We start from the raw sequence: 22,169 nt of genomic DNA on the forward strand, positions 1-22,169 counted from the left end.
AACCTACACATTCGCATTTGTATTCACAACTATATAAACTATCCACAGCAACTCGAAATTGTCAGCAAGTTTTCAATGAAATATTTTGAGACAAGTAGAGTCTTTTCAAAATTCAAACAAATACAACATTCCCGTCCAAGGGAATTTATCGGGCTTCAATGAATAATCCGGCAGAGGCATTATGTTCATTGACTACTTAACTACTGCACAAACTGACTGTAGTTATATTGTACTTTCATAAGAAAACAGTTGGCCAATTCGTTCGCCTCAAAACAATTGTCAAAGAAACATTTATTAATATTTAGCTTTAGAATGTGTACTAAAATCGAGTCAATGCTGATCAGGAAAACTAGAGGGATTGACAAATCTATTGATTCTGACGCACACTCTTAAAATGTTCAACCGTATGTATGCATTTATGAAGGAGATTATAAATGAGCTCATTGGCATAAAGGAAGATCTAATTAGCGAGATTATTACGTGAGTAAAGGCATCAAATAAATATGTATCAACACAGTTAACAGTCGATAAATAAATCCAACCCTGCAACCCGGCCAGATTCAGGTTTCCAACCAAATGGGCAACAAAACCACTCTTGGGGAAAAAAACCAAAAAACCGGAAACCGTACACTTATATCCCCCAAATTATCTCTAACTCAAACCTCCCCACTTTTCGTCATCCTTTCTACCATGAAATCCATGAAAAGTTGAAAGACGTCCCTTGAAACGCCAGAAATCTTGGGTTGCCGATGAAGGAACCCATTGGCTTCCCAACCAACCAACCAACTAACCAAGCAGCCATCCCTCGAATGGTTTGAGGGTCTTTGGACGCGAGTGGTGTTGCTTCTGCGGCATCGCGGTACTTTCTGCTTTTGCCATCATGCAACCAACAAGCCAGGAGGCTCAGGGTATGCATGTAGCTCCTTCAAGTAAAGTGAATGGTACGAGTCTCTTTGGCCAGCGCACAAGTCGCGACGATCAGGTTTGCCTTGAAGCCAGAACGAGAACATGACGTACGACGACGAAGAAGGCAATACCATTCGCGCAGGACACTCGACGGAGTTGCTTCGGGCTTCACTTGCACCACCAACCAACCAACCATCCAATCCTCCCTCGCCCCCTTTCCATCTACTTCGGTATCGGGATCCTTTTTTTTTCTTTCCTCGTCGTCCAAAGCCGAGATTTGGAAACAGTGATCTTTAGTTTGGTGTGCGACACTTGACAAGAAAGAAGATCCTCTCTTATGAGCATCTATTGAACTTGGACTGTTTTCGTTTTCAACCCCATTCAACCACCCAGAATTAGTAGTTGTTGCTCTTGTTCCATTGGGTGAACTTGAGCCATAACCTCGTGGATAACTCCGAGGACTACTTCGTTGGTGGATAGACCATCATGCTTGTGTAAAACCCAAAGTTGGGAGATACTTCTTGGGCATTACTCAAACTTTGAGAGGAACTCTACTAGTTTTCGAACCCTAGTCACAATGACTGCATTCAAGGTAAGAACCGCCGACAAATGATGTTCATAATCCAAGTAGTGGATAGGGAAGAAAAAAAACGACTTTAAACGTGTATATCTTGGCATGGACAATGTGAGACGCACAACATGTGAACTTGGCCCTGAAAAGCACTCTTGACGAGAGTAGAACTGTTCTTCTCTCGTCTTCGTGAACAAATGGCATCCTCTCCTTCTCCGACGGCATTTCCCATCATCAGTTGTGTCGAGAACGACTTGAGAGGAAAAATCGCCTTGGCCAATCTCATTACGGCCAAAACTCGAGCAAACACATTCCTTTAGGACGAACACTTTAAACTTAACGGCAAGGTCGATCGATTGGCAGAGATCGCCAGAAACCCCCATCAACCATTAGTGGTTTCATCTTTCGTCTGCGTCTTCCGTCAAATCGAAGTTAGAACCCGTCTCGCAAAGAAAGACAGCATTTTGCATGTACATGCGAATGGCCTCGTGACGCTATTTCTGGCACAGTGGCGCAAAACGTTATGAGTGACCTTTCCCGGGTCTTGGCCCTACGATTCGATTTCTCAAGTAGCACTTTCTTTCCAGCAAAAGCGTATCAAAAGTGAGCCTATTTGCATTTTGGCAAAAGCTAAATTGGGATGACTGGAAAGCGTCTCTTGACTCGAATCACTCCCCTACTATACGAGTTCGTACAGTAAGGTAGAACATCCAAGCGTCAGATACGAAAACAATTCTTTCTCTCTTTGAGGTCACCTTATCTTTAAGACCAGGAGATTCACATTTGAATGACAACGATCCTCACGCACAAGGTCAACTTAAGATCCCCAGCAGTTGATGTTATTGTCTTCGTGTGTCCCATTCATCTTGGGTAACCCCATCCAAGTTTATTGTGAAAGAGAACTTGATTGACAAAGTTGACAAATATCATGGTTCACATTATTTGACCTCTGAGAGGGGAAAATGATTGGAAAAGTCAATGGGTAGCATTTGGATTTGGGAACATCTGAAACACGAGCTTCTTTCTGGCATTTCGGGAGGAAATTTCGGAAACATTCGTTGTGGTCAGGAGTAGTGTTTCCACGCTTGACTGGACTCAAAAATTCGAGATGACCTCCAACATTGTGATATTGGCTTGTCATATCGGGCCTGGGATTAGTTGCTTTTAAATACAGTTTTAATCGTAATTTGAAGTAGAAATTGTTTACTCCACAAGGAAAATGTTTGAAAATGACTGGGGGAAATCGTTCGTGGACAAGCAAAACAAACACTTCCTGTGCGGCCTGCAATTTATCTTATTTACCTGACAAATATTTGACACTTTGCCACCTTGCATTGACGTGAACGGCAAAGCAAGGATAATTGAGATGGAAGAAAACCTGGTGTCATTGATGAACCAAACAAATCAATCAGCCGTATTGCGAGGAGATCGGTTAGCCGAGTGGCTGTGCCAATGAATCAAAAAAGAACGAGTTCTATGAGTACGAGTATACCCCAAGATCAGATCTCAAGGTGAACTGATGCCTTTGGAAAAACTCAAGACTTCATTGACAAAAATTGCCACCGAATCTCACCAAGTGCCTAACAGTTTTTGCCATCCTCCATCCCCTTGTAGGTATTGCACGAACTAATTCTCCAGTCTCCAGCTTATCGGATTTTGGACTAACTGGCACGTTGAGAAAGTGAATGTTAACAACTTAAATTTAACATGGACAATTAACTGAATCAACGAGCTTGTCCGAAGCGTATGTGTCAACCAGCAGAAATACTGCGGAGAGGCTTTGGCATCCCAGGTCAAATGTAGTAATCTTTGAAGCAAACCGGGCATAACACATTTAGCCTTGAATGTCTGTCCACAGTCCAATTCATGCTTGTCCAACAACAGCATTTGTTTCCACAACGTGCGGTCCGCAACATACCAAACAGCTCGGAACAGGGATGACAAGCTACCGAAGAATCGGGCCAATTCCGGTCTGGCCTGATTGTGGGTTCGTGTTCCTCCGGGATTCAATCATTGAATATTTCCTGTCTTGTCAGCGGATAGAACCGCTCTGGAAGTAGTTCGAAAAGTTGTTCTACGAGGCTAGAAGCCTTCGAGAGAAGGATGGTGATGCCAGAGGTGGTCAGTCCAGAACTGCAGATCGATCTTAACGGCGGTGAGATTATGGCAGCTGCCAAAGCCACAAGATCAATGAATTGGATTGGGAGCAACGAAGCCTAGCAGCTAAGCAGGAAGTGGATAACAAATGATGAAATGCTGTCGAAGCAACAACGGCTTGAAAGAAATCATGACTTCAATTTGCATGCAAGCCGAATCGACATAACTACAAAACGGAGAAGAGTTCTAATGAAAAAAACCTACTCAAGAAGCAACACTGTGTTGGTACATTTGTACAGTTGGGTCCGTGACTATGGCAGCTGCGTCGTTTCTTGCAAGCAATTTGAATGCAACAAACATCATATGCACAAACTTCTAATGGTGATTGGAAATTGAGTTCTGGTTAGGAGGGGGTTTAGTCATCCTGGAGCCGTGATTTGAATTTTATAACGCATGGAGTAAAATTTATGTCAAAAATGTGGGATAGGGTTTTACAAGCCAATTCTGGACTAAAGCACCAAATAATGACAACTCTGGTTTGCCAAAATCGCCTTGGTTTGGGAATATCAGCTTGGCATATGCAGTCACGGTAATCCAAGGGTCATGAACTGAATTATTCTGGAGGAAAATCGGACATCTTGCAGGAGTGTTCTCGTCACTTGCCATGATGCAGACCAAAGCCACCTTGAGACTTTCAAGTGTCCCAAATTCAAGGGCGGAAAATTTGAAAATGGGGCTGGAAAAGAATTCCCCCTGGAATTTGGGACCAGTCGCTACATCGGGTTGTTAGCCATAAGCCATATGGTCATGGTATGCACAGTAATTGAAGAGCGGCATTCTCTACTCCTGTGAATGTGTTGATCGAGAGAATTATGGCCAAAACGTTCATGCAACCTAATGGATTGTAAAAATTCCATTCCGTTGTTATTTCCTAATCTCCTGCTAGCTTTCGGGTGATCTCGACGCACATCTCATATTTGAGCTCGGAACCAGCATCCTGGCCGAATCATAAGGAAGCGACGGAACTTCAGATTTAGTCCTACAAACCTGACTTGTGAGAAAATATGAGGGGAAATGAATGCATCCTTGGTAGGGACTAATACTTATCTTGAAGACGGGTCACTGATTTTTCGACCGCAAACGATAATTCATTCATGGGAACTTGTGCCTTGGGATTCAACAAATCAGCCAATTTTGAGTGGACGACTCAACTTGTCATCTGTCAACTTCAGTCGGACCATGGGCAACAGGACTTATACTGAACCGAGCCCGCCAGTCGTCTCCGCTGGCATTGTCTCTATTCATATCAAATCAGGTTTGGGGGTCGGAAGGAAGAGTCCTTTCATGGGCCCTTAGGGAAGGTCATCATCCGTCTATCGTTGTTTAGAAGGGAATCGAGTATTAGACTCGGCGTCTCTTCTTCAACAGTCTTTGGGGTTCGTCTTCGTTTCTGCTCTTTCCCGAAGAAGAGTAATTCATTTGGTTAATCCATCAGAAGCACCACTCGTGGGTTTTCGGGGGCTTCGCTTCCTCCCGTGCACAACTGCTCATTTGTGTAATGCATGACAAGGTCATACGAGATCTGAAATAAAAACGAGATCGAAGTACCCCCATCTGGAAAGTGGCATCCGTCCAATGTTGATCCAGCATGAACTCAATACAAACAAAAAAACCACTGCATGCTTCTTCGAATGGATGGCATGGAACCCCCTGGTGTGGTTTTCAAATCTATTTCCTCCCAACACCATTAGGGAATATTTAGCCAATCTCTTGCATATTGAAGATCACTCTGCATTTTTCCTCCTCTCACCAATCGTGAGATGAGCCTCGAGAACACGGTCATGACCTTGGAGTGCAGAAAAGACGAGTCTTTTTTCTTATGATGGGTGGGTGGGCGGGTGATCGCCTGGGTTTCATCTCTCGGCCTCTCATTCCCGCTCCTCCTCTTATCCATCCACACTTTACGTGCATTGTTCAACATCATGGTCGGAGGTTGGTTGGAGGTGGAGGAGATAGTTTTTGTCACGATGCATGCACGAAAATAAATGAGAAAATTCGAAGTAAACTTGAACAATAACCCCATTCAGTGGTAAGTCTTCTCTTGTAATGAAAGGATTCACTCAAACTCCGCTAATTTGGCAAACTTGCAGCAGGGTGGCCAATTTGGCGATGTTAATTGAATTCGCGCATTTAAAAGAAACGATTGCAAAGGGAAGTTGATCATCCCGTTGAAGAGTTCCCAAGTTCGGAGTAATCTTCCATGGGATTTCTTGTCCGTGACCTTAACTCCAAGATCATCATTTTTGGGCTTGTGTTTACACACAGTTATTTCTCTAGGTTGGGGCGAGATTTGAGAGAAGATTTGCCCCTGCATGTGGCAATGATTTATGGGCCAAGGGAATCATGTTCCCATGACACCTTCCCCGAACACAAAAACATAAAAATGACCCCTAATCAAGGATCAATACCTTCTTTCCACGGGAAAAATTGTTCCCCTCTTGCGGATCTTTCCTCAAGATTGCCGGCTTTTTGTTATTCTAATGACATGCCATTGAGAAAATTGGTCACCTTTACCGTTGATAGCCGATCATCATGATGGAGCCATGATTTCAAAGTTTGGAGGTTAAATTGCAATGGGGTGGTTTATGTTTCATCAAGAGTTGCTTTAGAACAGATTGTATCTCCCAGGAATGTATGTACACCATGTATCTGGGGGAATTGAATTTCTCTACACAATAGACATTGTATTCTTCTGTGGTCAAGGTCAAGGGTAGGAAGTCTCTTTATGGGGTAGAACTGACCTTAAACATGGGAAGATGACCAAGTTTCAACTTTGGACTTACACGAGTCTAGTCAAGGACCTTTGGACTGTCCATTCCTCGAATGGGCACGCTGGAAACGATTTCCTGGTCTGACATAAACTAGTCAAAAATATTTGTATTGTAGAATGATGGCCAATCACCCACTTTTTAACCGCTGCGCAGGTGTTGGTTTGATTTCGGATCGTCAGATTGTAGATTCGCATTGGTAGTACTTTACAACGTTTACCCAAGCAATCATAAAATCCATCCTCCAAATCATTGATCCGATCCCGAAAAATACCCAGTTTGCTGACTAATTTCGCGCTCTCAAGGTCAATTACGGATCCACTTGAAGCATGACAATATTCATGACTTAAGGAATTGGCGGAATTCTCCCACCATCGCAAAGAGTGAAATGAAACAAAGAGATTCCGAATTTAGGTGGCTCACTTGAAAAAAAAAGAACCTGTGACTGACTCAAATTGAGGAAGTGGCAAATCATCGGATTGCAACATTGATGTTGGTTGGACGTAAACTTTCCCTGACTTTGCATGGCGTACTTGTGCAGGAATACCACCCGCAGATCGTGTCTTATTAAATTGAATAGAGGTCCAGGCAGACTTCCATGACACGTGCCTCGATAAGATCATTAAGATCTTGAATGTCATGTCCGTCGTGGACAAATGGTGTGGCAATCTGGACACAAAAATGCCATATTCAGGCCAAAAGTAAAAAAACTACTGTTTCGAATTATCGGCGAGCAATCTCGAGTTCTGCAGGGACACCATGACTTTACATGGTTGTTGTACGACAAAGGTCTTTGAATAGCATATATTTTGGAAGGGAATCGTTCAGGGTCCATGTTGGATCTTTGATGTAGGAGGTGTTTGATTCATTGGTTCACGCAAGTCAAAATATGAAAAAGCGATGGCATCGAGTTACTGCCGCTCTTAAGGGATAGTCGAAATAGAAAATGTCCTCTCATTTGTGCTCAATTAAGGAGCGCACGAAAGTTCACCATCATGATTCCATTTCTCAAAATCTCACCCGGATCGTTTAAAAGGGATCGAAACTCGAGCTAAAAGATCCAACAAGTCGGTGCACGGATTGTTGTCGTAGAAGATGACATTTGATTTAATTGACGATGGGACACATTTATTCGCACAACGATGATCCCGAGACTTTTCTTCACGGAGTTCAATCACATGGCCTTCAAGAACACCATCCTCATTGTCATCAAAGGCAACACTCCAACGATGAACGCCCAACGTGTGGTAAATCAGGAAGCGTAGTTTTTTTAGCTCGCCCGTTCCCCGCCAGAAATTGGAAAACGGGTTGCGAGCGTCAAAAAAAAAGTTGACCCTCAACTTTCGACCATATTTCAAGCACCCATCATTAGCAGCCCACGCCACACTTTCCATCAAATTTTAAGTATCTGCCTTAATAATGAGAGTCGCTTCTTCCATGGAAGCCATCAAAAACGAAGAAGCAACGCTCGAGGTCGGATGGGAAAAAGAAAGAAGAGCCTCTCAAGTATTTGAATGAGTGCTTGGAATCCACGAGAGTGAGGCAGTGAGAGAAAGAAAGAAAATCGCGACGGAAGTTCAAGGTCGAGAGTGGAAAAGATCAAAGAGGTATTATCGTAGCCACCATAAAATCACAAATGGATAGGTCACACTGACTCGGCAATGACGATCCTTATGGAAAGTCAACTAGCAGAGCAAACCCCACCAGGATGCCGTCAATATCAGGACAAGGAAGGAAGATCACACCACGGTCTTGCGTAGAAACGTACGGTCCAGTCCTCGGGGTTCATCCCTAGATTCTTCCTTTTATGTGTAAGGGAATTTGACCGAGGCTTTAAAGCCAATTTGACAATCATCAATCACGAATCAAGAACCGGAGATCAAAGTCATATGTCAATACTTTAAATTCAGGTCTCGGATTCTTGGCTTCCCACTCTGTGTTGGAGTACATCAGATGATTAAGTTGGTGCTCTCATTTTTGTTAACACAGAGCAATTCAATGCGGAAGCATCAAATCCTTCTTAAAGGTAAAGTGTAGGTTCGACTTCCCCGAAAAGAGAAGGTCCAGCATCCAATTTGCTAATGGCATGCAAGTATTCAACAATTCAAGGCATGACTCTTAAAGCTGTTTCAGACTCATTAGCACATGAAAATCAGCAATTGCAAGCTTCGGCATCACTTTCCTTTCGAGATCAGACCAAGACTTCTCGTTCAAACTGTACAAGTTGGACGAAGATCTAGTTAACGGATGGATGGATTGAACCGAAAAAAGGCAGTACCCACAGGCTGTACTGTTGGAATACGGAGTATCAGCTCTCAGGTCAAACTCTGAAACAACACCCGTTTTGCGGAAGTCACCCCCACAGTATGGCCTGATTTGGGCCTGAGCCACGAGAGCCGAACCCAATTGCCACAGGGCAAAAACGTGATGGCGTTCAGCTGAAACACGGATACAAACGAGGCTGTCTGGCAGAGAAACGCTCGAGGAAGCAATCAAACTGCTATGTACTGCATGCAACGAGACCGGTTCGGTTTCCGCTCCCCCAAAAAACCTGAGATCCTTGACCACACCCTGCCTTTAGTGTATGGTGGAATATTTTACTTTTAGATTGTTAAATTGTTGGATTGATTTGGTAAAGCTTGTCTTCGACAAGATATGAATTATAATTGTCTGCATCACATAACAGGTAGAGGCAGTCATTCATTATTGTGAAGCCGCCCAAAAATGCAATTAAAAGGGCCTTGACTATTACGATATCAAGAGAGGTATTCACGTCCTATTCATGAGAGTCTTTTTGTTTGAAATAATGACGCTGGGATCAAGCGATAAGATACGGCGAGAGTTGGAACATCATCTACGAATCTCTTTGTTTGTCTTTGTCGCAAATATTCATGAACTGATCTGTCACTGCCTCGCCTTTTAAGAGTATTCTTTCTGTTAGGCCTGAAATGCAGATGACGTAATGCCCGAGTGAACAGCTCAGGAAGGATGGCCAAAGAGCTGTAATTGACCCACTAGCATTCTATCTCATTTTTCATGACTCTGAAGAGAGCCCTGTAATTATGAACATTGTCATTGCATGGTTTGAGAGGGATTTGAAGAGGGGTTTTTCGTCACCGCTTGGTTTAAATGTTAACGAGCTTGCACCCACCCAGATTAGCCTCTCTCTCAATTGGACATTGCCAAGAACTTGCCGTTTGAAAAAGATCAGTGTCCAAACATTGCAGACCCAAATCGATTGGCCAAGGACCAAATATGGTCATGCTTTGAGTAATCGCTCTAAAATCCTTAAAATGAGGAACTTGTACGACGTCTGTGGGACCCCTGATAAAGAGCTTGATTTTGGTATGATTGACGACTTGTTCGATTGGATATTGAGCTCTTGTGAGAATGTCTAGTTCACTTTGGGCGACATAGCCAACTTTCATTCCAATTATGATGATGGACAGTGGTATTTCAATGAAGTCTTCAATTCAAAAAACATATGAACATGAGCTAGACCTAGGGAATCTAACGCCCCGAACAAATGGGAGAGGAACATACTGAAATGTTGATGCCTATTACAGTAAATCAATATTACTTCTCAATTACTGTCAGAGCAAAAGTTTCGATGACAACCAAAATAACTCATGATATCTTGTTTCTGCAATTGTGATCCTTCTTTTCAGATGCGGTCAAAAGAAATCATCGTGGCCATTTTGTGGATGATATCGCTAGCGCAGACAGGTACGTCATATATCAAATGTTATTAAATCAAATATGCACACACACAACATGTGTTCAACTTCATCAGAGGTGCAATTCTTGTTATTGTCATAAGTCAAATTGCCAGAAGAAAGATGGTTCCCGTTTCGAATAACCCCCGTGGTAAATCGCACTTGGCAAGAAGCTCAACCCATGATGATCTGCTTAAGGGTGTGGCATCAATACATCGGAAATAAAGCCTGCTTTTGGAATCTCCCCTTAATAAATCGACAGTAACCCTTGATGGACTGAAATGACTGGTTGACATATTATTTCAATCGCTATTTCGGAAGTGGCTCGCCGCACAAATAAACTTCCAAGATATCTTCCTGGATGAACGTCATTAAGCCGAACGGAGCCACGATTCATCTCGCCCACGATATGCACGATTGAAATCATAAAAGATGCCAGGGGCCTGGAAATTAGAATTCATGGCTCTATTATGGCAAAATATGCCCTGAAATTGATTCTCTACGGCTAGAAGAGACAATTGTTTCTCGGAACAGATGCTGATTAATTGACGAGAATTCCACGCATTTTGAAGGATAACCACTCCAAATTCACACGGACACGTGGAGAATATGAGTCTGAATTTGGTGTGTGAATCAGATGATAATCATTTCAGGCCTGACAGCCTCAAATGGAGTTGCCTTTTTGGTTGCTCGCTCGGCTGGTTGACTGGTTGGTTGGTTGGTTGGTTGGTTCGATGGATGGTTGATGGTTCTTTTGAATTTTGGTGGTCGCTTGGCCCCACCCCAAAAGAACCAACACCATCACCCGCTTAACCAACCAATCATTGGCTAGTGTTTCTGATGGATGAATACATTAAATGGCATATAGGATAGGCTGCATCAATTGCATACTGAAGTGGGGGCTGATTATTTGGAGCTCGCTGAAACTTAAAAATCGTTTTTGAGAATGAAAAAAATGTAGCTTGACTCTTACGTCTTTACGTCGTAGGAATGTGTCAATGCACTTTTTGAGGTGACCCGATGGGTTTTAACGGGTTGTTTGGGTGGATTCATTTTAGTAGTTCTTGCCAAATACTTTGTTTGCTTTGTCCCAAGGATTAGCTTTGACGTTTAATCCCGACGACCTAAAGCGCGAGTGCTACATTGAACACCTTATTGGAGCTATTTAATGTTACTTGGGAATGAAGGTTGGATAATGCCATTGGTACGTAGATTTTTCTGGGAATTCAACCTTTGTCGTGTAACCTGGTGAGTGGTACAAGTCGTCAATGAATGTCTTTGGTTTAATTCAAAGGAGAAGAGTTAGTCGTTGACCTTCAATTCCAGTTGACCTTAAGAATGTGGTTGACCACTTGATGATCGGAAGTTTAGCGCCTAAACTTTATTACTTTGTCAACTTTTTCTGTCGTCAAGAAAAAAGTTTTTGCTGACAGGAGAGGAGGTTATTTCTTGAAATTCTTTTGCAAAAGATTTCATTTTCGTTTCAGCTGAACATAGTGTGCAAAAACGACAGATTGGCAGTCCAGGTCAGAGAGTGGTTTGCTATTTCGCCAATTGGGCGGTGTACCGTCAAGGTACTGCCAAGTTTACACCTCAAAATATCAACCCGTACCTTTGCACCCATTTGATCTATGCCTTCGGTGGATTGACCAAGGATGACACCATTCAACCTTTTGATAAATACCAGGATATCGAGAAAGGTGAGTAAGCAACGTGCGTTTCATTTCCTCATTATATATGCGCTACACACCACCAGACTCTGGTGAGTGAGAATCCAGTCAAATACTGTACAGTAAGCATGTGATTGACTCAAATTTAATGCCACCGGGCAAACAAACACCATCTGAGATATGGATGGGATAGACTTCCCCGATCAATTAACCTTTCCTTGGATCCGGTGATTTCAAACGAGGAAATTCGCCCCCTCTCTTTTGACTGGGTCCTAGAATGGGCACTTGGAGGACTCCATCCATCAGGCGGAGGATCAAGGAAGGGCAATTAAAGATGACAAAACTTCCTATTTTTGCACATTTTACGGGACTAAAAGGAATTCGAATCCGGCATTTCCTTATCGTGCTTTTCGCCACACAAGAAGTGACGAAAACAACGGTGAGGAAATGCTCTTTCTTCATTCATTTCGCACATCTCTTCCATCTCACTCCTCAAGCTCTTCCCTTCCCAAAAACTAGTATTTGAGAAGAGGACACTTTCCGTCCGATATTGATGACCACATCAAGATGACAGAGGTGGAAATGCAATTTGTCCGTCCCTTACTGTTCGAAATTTAGTATTGTCCTCGAATACTCAAAGAAGCCATTTTTTCCGTGATGATGCACTTGCAAAAATTCAAGGATATCCTTTGAGTGGTGGTGTTCATTTCTGAATGCCATCTCCCATTTCTGCAACTTGAACACTAGGTCTCGTGATCTATAGATGAGGAAGTCGGAAGGGCAATACCAGATTAAGTTAGCTATGTTTAACTGTTGAGAACGAAACTCGACAGATTATGTACAAACTGTCACTTGCGACATCATCGTCCCATCATGGGCAATTAAGAGTCCACCCGTTTGTTGTTGACTCAAAGCCAGATCGGGCTAACAATGCTTTTCTGAATTTGGATAGGATACCAAAGATAAGTTTCGGTCGGTGTTTAGTTATCCGATTTGATTTTATAAATAGCCTTGAAGTTGAATCACCGCCAACGGGTGGCAATTTTTGTTCTACATTGCGATCGCGATTTACTGATCTCGTGCAAAATAGAGTCTGGTCACGATGTCGAAGATCATCATCCTGACATTTCTCGTGGATGAACGGCATGATCCCGAATCGTCGTATCTGAACGTCCCATCTCGTTGCAGGCGGATATAGCCAACTTGCTGCCTTGAAAACCTACAACAGGGAATTGAAGACCTTGCTCGCCATCGGAGGTTGGAACGAAGGCTCCAAAAGGTTCTCGCCCATGGTCGCAGATCCGGCTCGACGACGATCCTTCATTAAGAGTGCCATTCGATTCGCCCGACAATACAATTTCGACGGAATCGATTTGGATTGGGAATACCCTTCATTCCGAGATGGCGGTAAACCTGAAGATCGTGTCAACTACGCTAAATTGATCATTGTAAGATCCTATAATGCCACAAATAGAAGTAGGGACGTTGTCCACTGTTTCACTGAGTTCTTATGTTGTCCCCATAGGAAATGAGAGAAGCCTTCGATTTGGAGTCCGAGCAAACTGGCAAAGAGCGTCTGCTCATTACCATGGCTGTTCCGGCTTCATTGGAATATGCTGGCAAGGGTTTCGACATCAAGACCTTAAACAAGCATTTGGATTTTTTCAATTTCCTCACCTATGATTACCATTCTTCCTATGAGCCTTCCGTCAACCACCATTCCCCATTGTTCAGGCCCAAGGATGTCTCAGAATATGACTTCCGAGCCGATTTGAACGTGGTAAGTGTTCCATCAAGAAATCATGACAATATATGAGTACTTGTAGCCAATTTGAATGTTGCTGAAATTGACGAAACCCATTTCAGGATGCCACAGTCAAATTTTACATCAAGAATGGAGCCTCGAGGGACAAACTTGTTTTGGGTATTCCCACTTATGGTCGATCGTACACTTTGGTTAATCCTGATGCTCATCAAATCGGAAGTCCCACCGATGGTCCCGGAGAGCAAGGAAAGGGAACAAAAGAGGACGGTTATTTGGCTTATTATGAGATTTGCGAAGGTGTCAAACAAAAGAATTGGACTGTGGAACGTCCTAATCCTGGTTTGGTTGGACCTTATGCTCACAATGATGATTTCTGGGTCGGATACGATGATATCAATGCTGTTATGGACAAGGCCATCTACGTTAGTGAAGAGGGCTTGGGAGGTATCATGTTCTGGACCATTGACAACGACGATTTCCGTGGTGCTTGTCATGACAAACCTTTCCCCTTGATCGAATCCGCCAAGGAAGCCTTATTTGGCAAAGTCAACTCTCAAGTGTAAGTTTGCATTTTGGCAGTGGCTTTTTACCGTTTCATCATAGTTTTGAGCTCATTTCATCATTTTGAAAGAATTGCAACACCGATCTCATACTTCCAATTATTGTAGTTTAAAAAAGTTTTGATATCAATGTATAAAAAGTTGTTTTTAATGGCTAACGCATGTTCAGATTTCCGAATTCAATCCCATCCACAGGAAAACATCGGTATCTGTCTCCACCTCGGAACAAACTCGAGTCGAAAGAGTCAAACTCACCCCTAAACAGTTGGAAGATATGGCGTCTCAATCGGAGAGTGAAAAAGACTTCCGAACACCCCTTACTCCTCGACCAAGATCTCTTCCATCTGGTGTTACCATTGATCCCTTCAACACTCCTTCGCCTCCAACCACGCCGAGTAACGAACCTGGTTAGTTTCATTGAGCACCTTTGTTTGTAACGAATTCTGCTAACCTTTCATCATCCTTGCGTGTAGCCTTTGAATGCAAGTCCGAGGGATTTTTCCCTCATAAGTCCATTTGCAAGAAATACTATTGGTGTTTGGAGGCCGCTGGATTGGGTATGGTGGCTCATACCTTCACTTGTCCCGGTGGCTTGTACTTCAATGTTCTTACGGACGGTTGCGACTTCAAACGCAATGTTGATTGCGCAGAGAAGGATGCTGGTCAAGATTCGCCATCAGCATCAACCACAACGGCTACGCCACAATCTGCCGAAGACGACTCTGAAGAGGATCCCCAATCCCTTAAGGATATTTTGTCCTCGATAAAGGCTGCTGGTATGTTAATAAGGTTTTCCTTGATAGACTTGTGCTCATTAAATCTCCGTAGGCGGCCTCGAGGCATTTGAGAACCAACTACGAAAGGAGGAGGAGCACAAAGAGGAACTCATTGAGCAAGAACAAACACGAAAAACCGATATCTCGTCACAAACACGAAACCGACTCAACCAGTTATTGGAGAGGAAGCGGGCAGAATCCAACAAGAAACTGGAAGGAGGCCAAGATGATAAGGAAGAAGAGCAAACTCAGGCGTGAGTCAACTAAATCTAATAAAATCCGTTGTGGGAATGGAAATGATCGTTTACTAAGTGTTAAATGTAGAGAGCCAGATAGTTTCATAAACCGTAATCTGACAGGTGCATGACAGACCATAATTTATTACCGCTTCGATCTCATACAGTTCCCGACCTGACACCAACCCCAACCTGTCCTCCGATTCTGATTCCGAACCTGAACAAGAGCCAAGTCAAAAACCTAGTGTTGCCAGTACAACCGAGCAGGAACGAACCACTACCAGATCAAGTTTACTGGGAAGATTGGCCAACCGGAGGTTGAATTCTGGAGGTTCTGATCGACTTCGCAGGTTAAGGGAACGGTTCCAAGCAAAGGAAAAAACCGAAACCCCCAATCTTGACGAGGATCAGGATGAGCCTCAAATTGACTCGTAGGTCTAAACTAGATTTGAATTGATTATGTTTGGGCTATCAGCCTACTCGGAATTAAAAGGGTGTTGGATTCTTACTTGTTTGAAATTGGTAAATCACACCTCCTATTGAATGTGTCTTGGTATCTTCTAGTGCCAGTCCCGCTACCCAATCCGATACAACCACCGCCAGAAGCCGCCTGTTCAGAAATCGACCGAGGTTTGGCCTCAATCGAGGTCAGTCGTTGGTCAATTCAGTCGCCACGACACCCAAAGCCAGGACTGTCTTGCGAGGTCGCGATCGCTTCCGTAACTTGATTGCCCGACCCTCCCTGCCATCCGCCTCAACCACACCCACAACGACCTCAACTGAGGCCGAGAGGTAGCAGCTGCTTTGGCGGTCTTCAACACGACTCAACTTCAAGAAGACATGTCCTTTCTTCTAGCTCTAATGACAATGAAAATATCGGAGAGAGTAAATCTGAGGATGATACTACCGCCTCCACCTTGAGACCCAATCGCTTCCGACCCAAATCCGGTACCAGAGATAGACTTCGATCCATTCTTCACGAATCGTTGGAAGAAGAAAAAGACGCTGAAGAGACCAATGGGTAAATACTAGAGTGATACATGTTCATGAACATTTAGATTATTTGGAGCTTGCCCTTTACGCATTTAGTGATGGCGAAGAAACGCAATTTGTCGCCTCTAATAAACAGAGAGTCCCACCTGTGTTCAACGATGAGCCTGAAGCCTCGCTAAGGTACGTCAGCCAAATAGAACCCGTGTGCTAGAAAAACGCAATCATAACAACGTTAAGATTTCAGCTCTTTTCTTCTACATTTTCGCAAACTTGCACCCAAACCTAATACCGCTTCTCACAGCAAATGTTCTTGGAACACCTAACCCAGTTGCTTTTCAGATCAATTCTTAAGCCCAGTTCACGTGACGCTGTCGCAGTATGACGACGAATCGTCTTTAGACTTAGTTCGGAGAATTGGTGTGGGAGTATTGTGTAGTCGATTGGAGTTGGTGTCTTAGTATCTGTTCAAACTAACTTCTTGCAGACCCAAATCTAGATTTCAACCCGAGTATGTGGAACTTAATCGAGGCCCAGTGCCAAAACCTCGGGAATTGGAAGAGGCGATCAGCAGGTGAGACTGGCCCTGAGTACAATTTAGTGCTGACGCCTTTTCTTGAAGTCCGCCTCCAATGTTTTTTTTTGTCACCGCTTGTTTGTAACCCCCCCTGACCCCCCCAATTACAGCAGCCTACCCCCAACGGTCGCTCCTTTGGAGTACGTGACTCTCAGTCGGGGGTCTTCTCAACCTAACGATGTGGATGCGGTTGGCAACAACCTTTCGGAGACTGATGAGGATACTTTGGGTAGTCCTAGGACCGGTCTTGAGTCTCAATTTATCACTCCGTTGCCTTTTGATGCCGCCATCCGTGAGGATGACGAAGAGGGTGCTGACGACATTCCCTTGAGGGCGGTCACGCCGGAGCCCACTCGGAATCTCGAGTAAGTGTTCGGCTCTTAAGCAGGCTGCCAAAATGGTGTGCTCTCCCATCTCCTCCCCCTCCTCCTCCACCACCACCTTCATCTCCGTCACCCAATTATCCCATCCTTGAGTTATGCCCTTCATCCACGTTCATCGTCACCCAATCCCTAGAGATTCGCACGGTCTCAATGATCCTCTCCACTTGTTAAACAATACATTATAGGTCAAAATCTAACCTGCTCTTGAATCTGCACCTGGCTTTTGCTATTGCTCACCCACTTCCTACTGCCTCGACCTTTCCTATATCATGATCCTCAATCCTAGTATCTACACAGTGATCACACTATACCTTTAAGCACATCAATTTTTGTTAGCTTAGTTTACCGACTTGTTCCAATTGGACAGCCCACCAAGATCGCTTTTTTTCTCTCCTCAGATATGTGACCCTTAGACGAGGCCAAGAGGCTGCTGCCAACACAGTTCCGGACTCCTCTGATGAGGTGATTAGTAATCAGGTGGGTGATTCCCAAGTAAGGTTAGGGCCTCCCCGCATAAGCCTTCGAGTCCGCCCACGCCATGTGCGGTCCGCCGAGATCGACGCCCCGGTCTCGATTATCTTCCCCACCCTTAACAGCCGAACCTTGAATGATGCCAATGTGATCCCTGATCTCCCTGTCCAGAAGGACGTCTCCTACATTTTCCCATTCAGTCCCGGCTTTAAGCGCGATCATAGACAAACCAGTCCTAATGTTGATCCCTCTACCACTCCTAACAATGAAACCCCTATTACCGTAACCACACTCCCAACCACAACTATTGGAAGCAAATCAAAAGAGACGGTTTCGATGGCTGACATTGATGTCGTTAGTGATGAAGAAGATTTCAACGAAGAAGATTATGAAGTCAGCGTCTCAGTCAGTAAAAGCGTATCAGAAACTTTCTCGGTTCTCAATCCACCGGAAGATGAATCTGAGAGCATTGAAAATTCAGACAATGCTGAAGAGACGCTTCAAGATTCGCAAGTCTCTGAACACCCTGAAACAACCACTGAATTGAGTGACTTTGGTATTGATGAGACTACTAGTATACCGTCAACCACAACCACAACCTCCGTAATAGAACCTGAAACTACGAGAATGACCACTACAAGTACAGAAGTTCCCACTCCAGAAACGACAACCAGTCGCTTCCAGAGTCTTCTGAGAAATCGAAAAAAACCTGCTCTGGCTCCCAAGCTTCATTCCATTCTCTCTCCCAATACACAAACGGACTCGAAAACGCCCAAGTCGCTAGGAAATAAAGATCGACAACATCCATTCTTCAAACAAAGGTCATCGTTGTTTGGGCCTCCAACTACTGAAGCTTCAACCACTGTTGAAACTACAGCTGAAGATGGTGAGGACCAAGATAAAAGCGACGAAATCGAAGAATTGGAAGGCTCAGGCACCGAACCAACCACTGAAGCTGACTTGGATCTCGAAACCACGACCAAAGGTAATTTCTTTGCTCAGAAAATTCAAGAAAGACTTCTAAAGGCCGCAGAGGAGAAGAAGCCGGTCATCAGTGGTGGAAACAAGTTCGGCATTTTGGGAAATCGAAAAACCAGACCCAAGTTTATTCTCCCGAGTAGTTTCAAGCAACGAATTCAACAACAAGAAAGCGAAGAAAATAGGGAGAACTCCATCGAAAAGGAAGCCGCAGACAATGAGATTCCTGATGAGGATAACCAAGTCATCGATGACGATGAGTCAAAGCCAATTTTGGACATTTCAACAACTTCAACCACCGAATCAAGCTCTAGATTCAAACCCAAATCTTTGTTCCGACCCAGACCAGCTGGGCTCACAAGGCCCATCTCCAAATTTGCCCCCAGAGCTAGGCCTACCATCACTACTTCACCAAGCCCGATCTCCACTTCAACCACTGATCCTAGCCCAGTTGAGGAATCAACTGAAGGATTAAAGAAAACCACATTTGGCTTGAGGCCTAGGATACGCCCTGTACGACCTTTGGACCTTTCACCATCCCCAAGCAGGACGGTCAGCAAAGTATCCCGAGGCGAATCAACAACCTTCGCTCCAACCACCACAACCCAATTGACAGTTGCTGATATCTTGGCCGAACTTAATGGCGATACCAAGAAAGACGACAAACCTGCCACCTTGAGACCCAGATCATTTAAGCCAAAGTTTGGATCCCGTCAGCGCGATAAGCTCAGGGAGAAACTGAAGGAGCAATTGGTGTCTGAAGACAATGAGCTTGAGCCCAAGGAAATCCGTTTTGATATTGACGAAGAGGAAAACAAAGAAATTAGTCAAACAAGTGCGGAGGGGTTCAAACCCACTTCAACAGGCAGCCGGAGGACAATTTCAAGGCCCAGATCCAGATTATCATCCAGACCTATACCAGAGAAGCTGCGAAGCTCGTCAAATCCCATCAACACTATTTCGAGGCCAAGAAATGCACTTCGAAGTCGAAGCCGACCTCGAGTCTCTCAGCCTCTCCCGACTTTGAGACAAGAGCCCTTTGTTACAACCACATCTCCTTTTGAATTGGAACCTCTCACAGTTACAGAACTTGAAGAAACTACCACTGAGACTCAATTAAGCGGAAGACAACTCTCTGATGCTGATATCATGAGTGGTCTGGGGTTAACCCCTGAAGTCTTCAATGATGTAGAAGACACGGACGAAATCCCAGAGCTAGAAGAGTACTCAGAAGATATGGAGGCCCTCATTGAAGAGCCAGAAAGTGTTTCAAAATCTAATGACCCCAATGATTTTCTCTTGCAACTCGTTCATGACAATCAGAAGCATGCCAACGAAGGCATTCATTCGGCAGAGGGTGGCGAAACCGGCTCGTTAGCTACCCCAATCATGCAAAATCCATCACTTTTGGTCACTCCAATGGATACCCAAACAGAGACAACGATTCCTGATGTTCCACTTGTTTTTAACCCCGAACAACTCCTCAAGTCAGCAATAGTAGAGAGCAAGCTCCCACCCCAAATCACTGCAAAACCCCGACGACCAAATCACCGTCAGCAGCAACAACAACTACAACGTCAATTCCAACAACAGGAACAAGAAGAGAAACTGGAATACGACGATTTCACCTTTGAGAATGATTATGCGCCGGAACCACTTGAAGAACAAATTGCTTTCCGACCACGCCCTGCTCCTCGACCAGCTCCTCGACCCGTTCCTAGAAGATTACCCGCCAGAACACAAAATCGGTTCATTCCACCAAATTCACCATCAAGCACTCCCGACTTATCAACAGAGGCTTCAATCCCCAAAATACCGCAAAGGGTCGTTTCTAACAGAAGGCAAAGGATTCGCAATCGAGGAAGAACACCCATTCGACAATCTGACAACGAAATCGATGTGAATCCCACCATCAAGGAAGAGAATGTGCCTGAAGAGAAGATCTCCGTGGCTATTCCTCGAAGACCTAGCCCTCCACGAGGAACACGTGGAAGAGTTCCAGTCAGAAGTCGGGCCCGCTTGATTCGTCCAAATCAAGCTCAGTCCACGGAATCTGAACCCGAATCCGTTGACGATGTCAAAGAACCCCAAGAGATTTCCCCTAAAGCCCAACTCGTGACCAGGCGAGGTAACTCCCGGCCTAAAACTCGCGGGAGAAGCAGATTAAGGGTAGTGAGCCGAAGTCAGGTTCCAGTCTCAGATGAGATCGAGCAAGACAATGGCGAAACTGACCAAGAAGAAGTGCAAAATAGTGAACTCCCCAGTGAGGCTGTGAATGAGGCCGAGCGATCGGCTCCAAGTAGATCTAGAATTAGAATTAGAGGTAAGTTAGACAACACACCACCCCAGTTAGAATTAACCACGCCAACTAACCGTCTAGTCAATCATGAAGATCACATGCACAATGCACAAGTGCCGTCCACTGAAGCCATCACCACGACCATAGCAACAACAACCTCGATTGTGCCCAGTGAAGAGCCTCCAATTACAACTCACAGGCCCATCACGTTGACCCCATTGTTCGGTGCCAAAACCGTAAGGCAAGACGAACTTGGGGCCACAACTCAAGGTCGACATCTTACCACGTCTTCCACTACAAGTGCTTCGTTAGAACAGCCTTCGACAGAGGCAGACCTCAAAGAAACTTCGCCTTTCAAATCAGTGTCTAAGCTAAGTGGCCTTAGGAGAATTCCAGCCGGTTTCTTCACCACGCCCAGTCCGCATTTTTCGTCCTTTCCTCCACGAGATTTTGATGACGATGTTGAGGCTGAGTTGTCAACGAGACGATCTTTTGCTCGAGTGGAAAGAAGTACTCTTGGCCCGATAGTCCTGGTGACTACATCGGATTATCTAAGACGAGGTGTTAGCGGTCATTCTTTTCAAGATGTTTCCATAATGACCTCCACTCAGCCGTCCACTCCCGAAGTTGAAGAAGTGACCAAAGAAGAGACTTCGGAGGAGACTACAAAACGGCCAAAGCCCAAGTTGATCAAGAAGAGTAAGATTAAAATCAAGAAGAGTCTATTTGGTCGAAAACGGCCGAATTTTTTGAAGGCCCTCGAAAAGACTATCATTGAAGAAAAGGATCAAGATCGCAAGGCTGGAAATCTTCTCTTTGGAAGGACAACTGATGACGAGTCCCTCGGTAACAACACTAACAAGATAGAACGGCCCACAGAGCAAGAAGCTTCCGAGACAGACAAAGAATCTTCCGAGACAGACCAAGAATCTTCAACTGATAATGAAACGTCCATCCCAGAGACGACAGAATATGTAACATCTAGTCCGACCGAATCGAGCCCCATCGATTTGCTCAAGTCTATCAATGTCACACCAAGGAGCTCCTATGATAGGGACTCCTTCAGACGTCCTCGGCGACGTTTGGATCTCAATGGTCTCAAAAGTCTCTACAGCAAGAAGAACTCCCTGTCCCCTCCAAGACTATCCCCATTGTTAACTGGGATTACTCCCGTGACTGTGTTGTCAACCACCAAACCTGCGCCACCTGGTTCCTTCATTCCCACCCAGACCACCACCGAGTCGAGTCACCTTACTGGGTTGAATAATTCTGCATCAACACTAGTCAGCGGCCAAACCTTTGCCTCAACGACCCAGCCGAATTTGGTTAAAGGGGCATCTACCTCA

At 44.5% G+C, this 22,169-nt stretch overlaps 2 protein-coding genes across 6 annotated transcripts in view; both read left to right on the forward strand.

Moving 5' to 3' along the window:
• Positions 1-1,025: 1,025 nt before the first annotated feature.
• Positions 1,026-22,169, forward strand: part of LOC131890150 (uncharacterized) — a 23,813-nt gene continuing 2,669 nt past the window's right edge. The window contains exons 1-16 of one of the 5 annotated variants that reach the window (XM_059239444.1): positions 1,026-1,498; positions 10,071-10,128; positions 11,606-11,818; positions 12,977-13,236; positions 13,314-13,568; positions 13,655-14,112; positions 14,309-14,520; positions 14,587-14,889; positions 14,942-15,143; positions 15,293-15,556; positions 15,690-15,917; positions 15,982-16,146; positions 16,215-16,298; positions 16,603-16,689; positions 16,803-17,057; positions 17,474-17,552. In XM_059239444.1, the coding sequence (XP_059095427.1) occupies positions 1,484-1,498; positions 10,071-10,128; positions 11,606-11,818; positions 12,977-13,236; positions 13,314-13,568; positions 13,655-14,112; positions 14,309-14,520; positions 14,587-14,889; positions 14,942-15,143; positions 15,293-15,556; positions 15,690-15,917; positions 15,982-16,146; positions 16,215-16,298; positions 16,603-16,689; positions 16,803-17,057; positions 17,474-17,552 (3,138 nt within the window). In that variant the 5' untranslated portion in view covers positions 1,026-1,483. The remainder of the gene's footprint in view (positions 1,499-10,070; positions 10,129-11,605; positions 11,819-12,976; positions 13,237-13,313; positions 13,569-13,654; positions 14,113-14,308; positions 14,521-14,586; positions 14,890-14,941; positions 15,144-15,292; positions 15,557-15,689; positions 15,918-15,981; positions 16,147-16,214; positions 16,299-16,602; positions 16,690-16,802; positions 17,058-17,473; positions 17,553-22,169) is intronic. The other 4 variants (XM_059239451.1, XM_059239460.1, XM_059239467.1 and 1 more) reach the window with 4 other exon arrangements.
• LOC131890183 (uncharacterized) overlaps positions 20,856-22,169 on the forward strand; it is a gene marked incomplete in the record, with an annotated part of 2,425 nt that continues 1,111 nt past the window's right edge. Inside the window, 1 exon segment of the mRNA XM_059239488.1 lies at positions 20,856-21,725. Coding sequence (XP_059095471.1) covers positions 20,922-21,725 — 804 coding nt within the window.

Source organism: Tigriopus californicus, chromosome 1 (assembly GCF_007210705.1).
Source record: "Tigriopus californicus strain San Diego chromosome 1, Tcal_SD_v2.1, whole genome shotgun sequence".
In the NCBI taxonomy this organism is placed as follows: Eukaryota; Metazoa; Arthropoda; class Copepoda; order Harpacticoida; family Harpacticidae; genus Tigriopus; species Tigriopus californicus.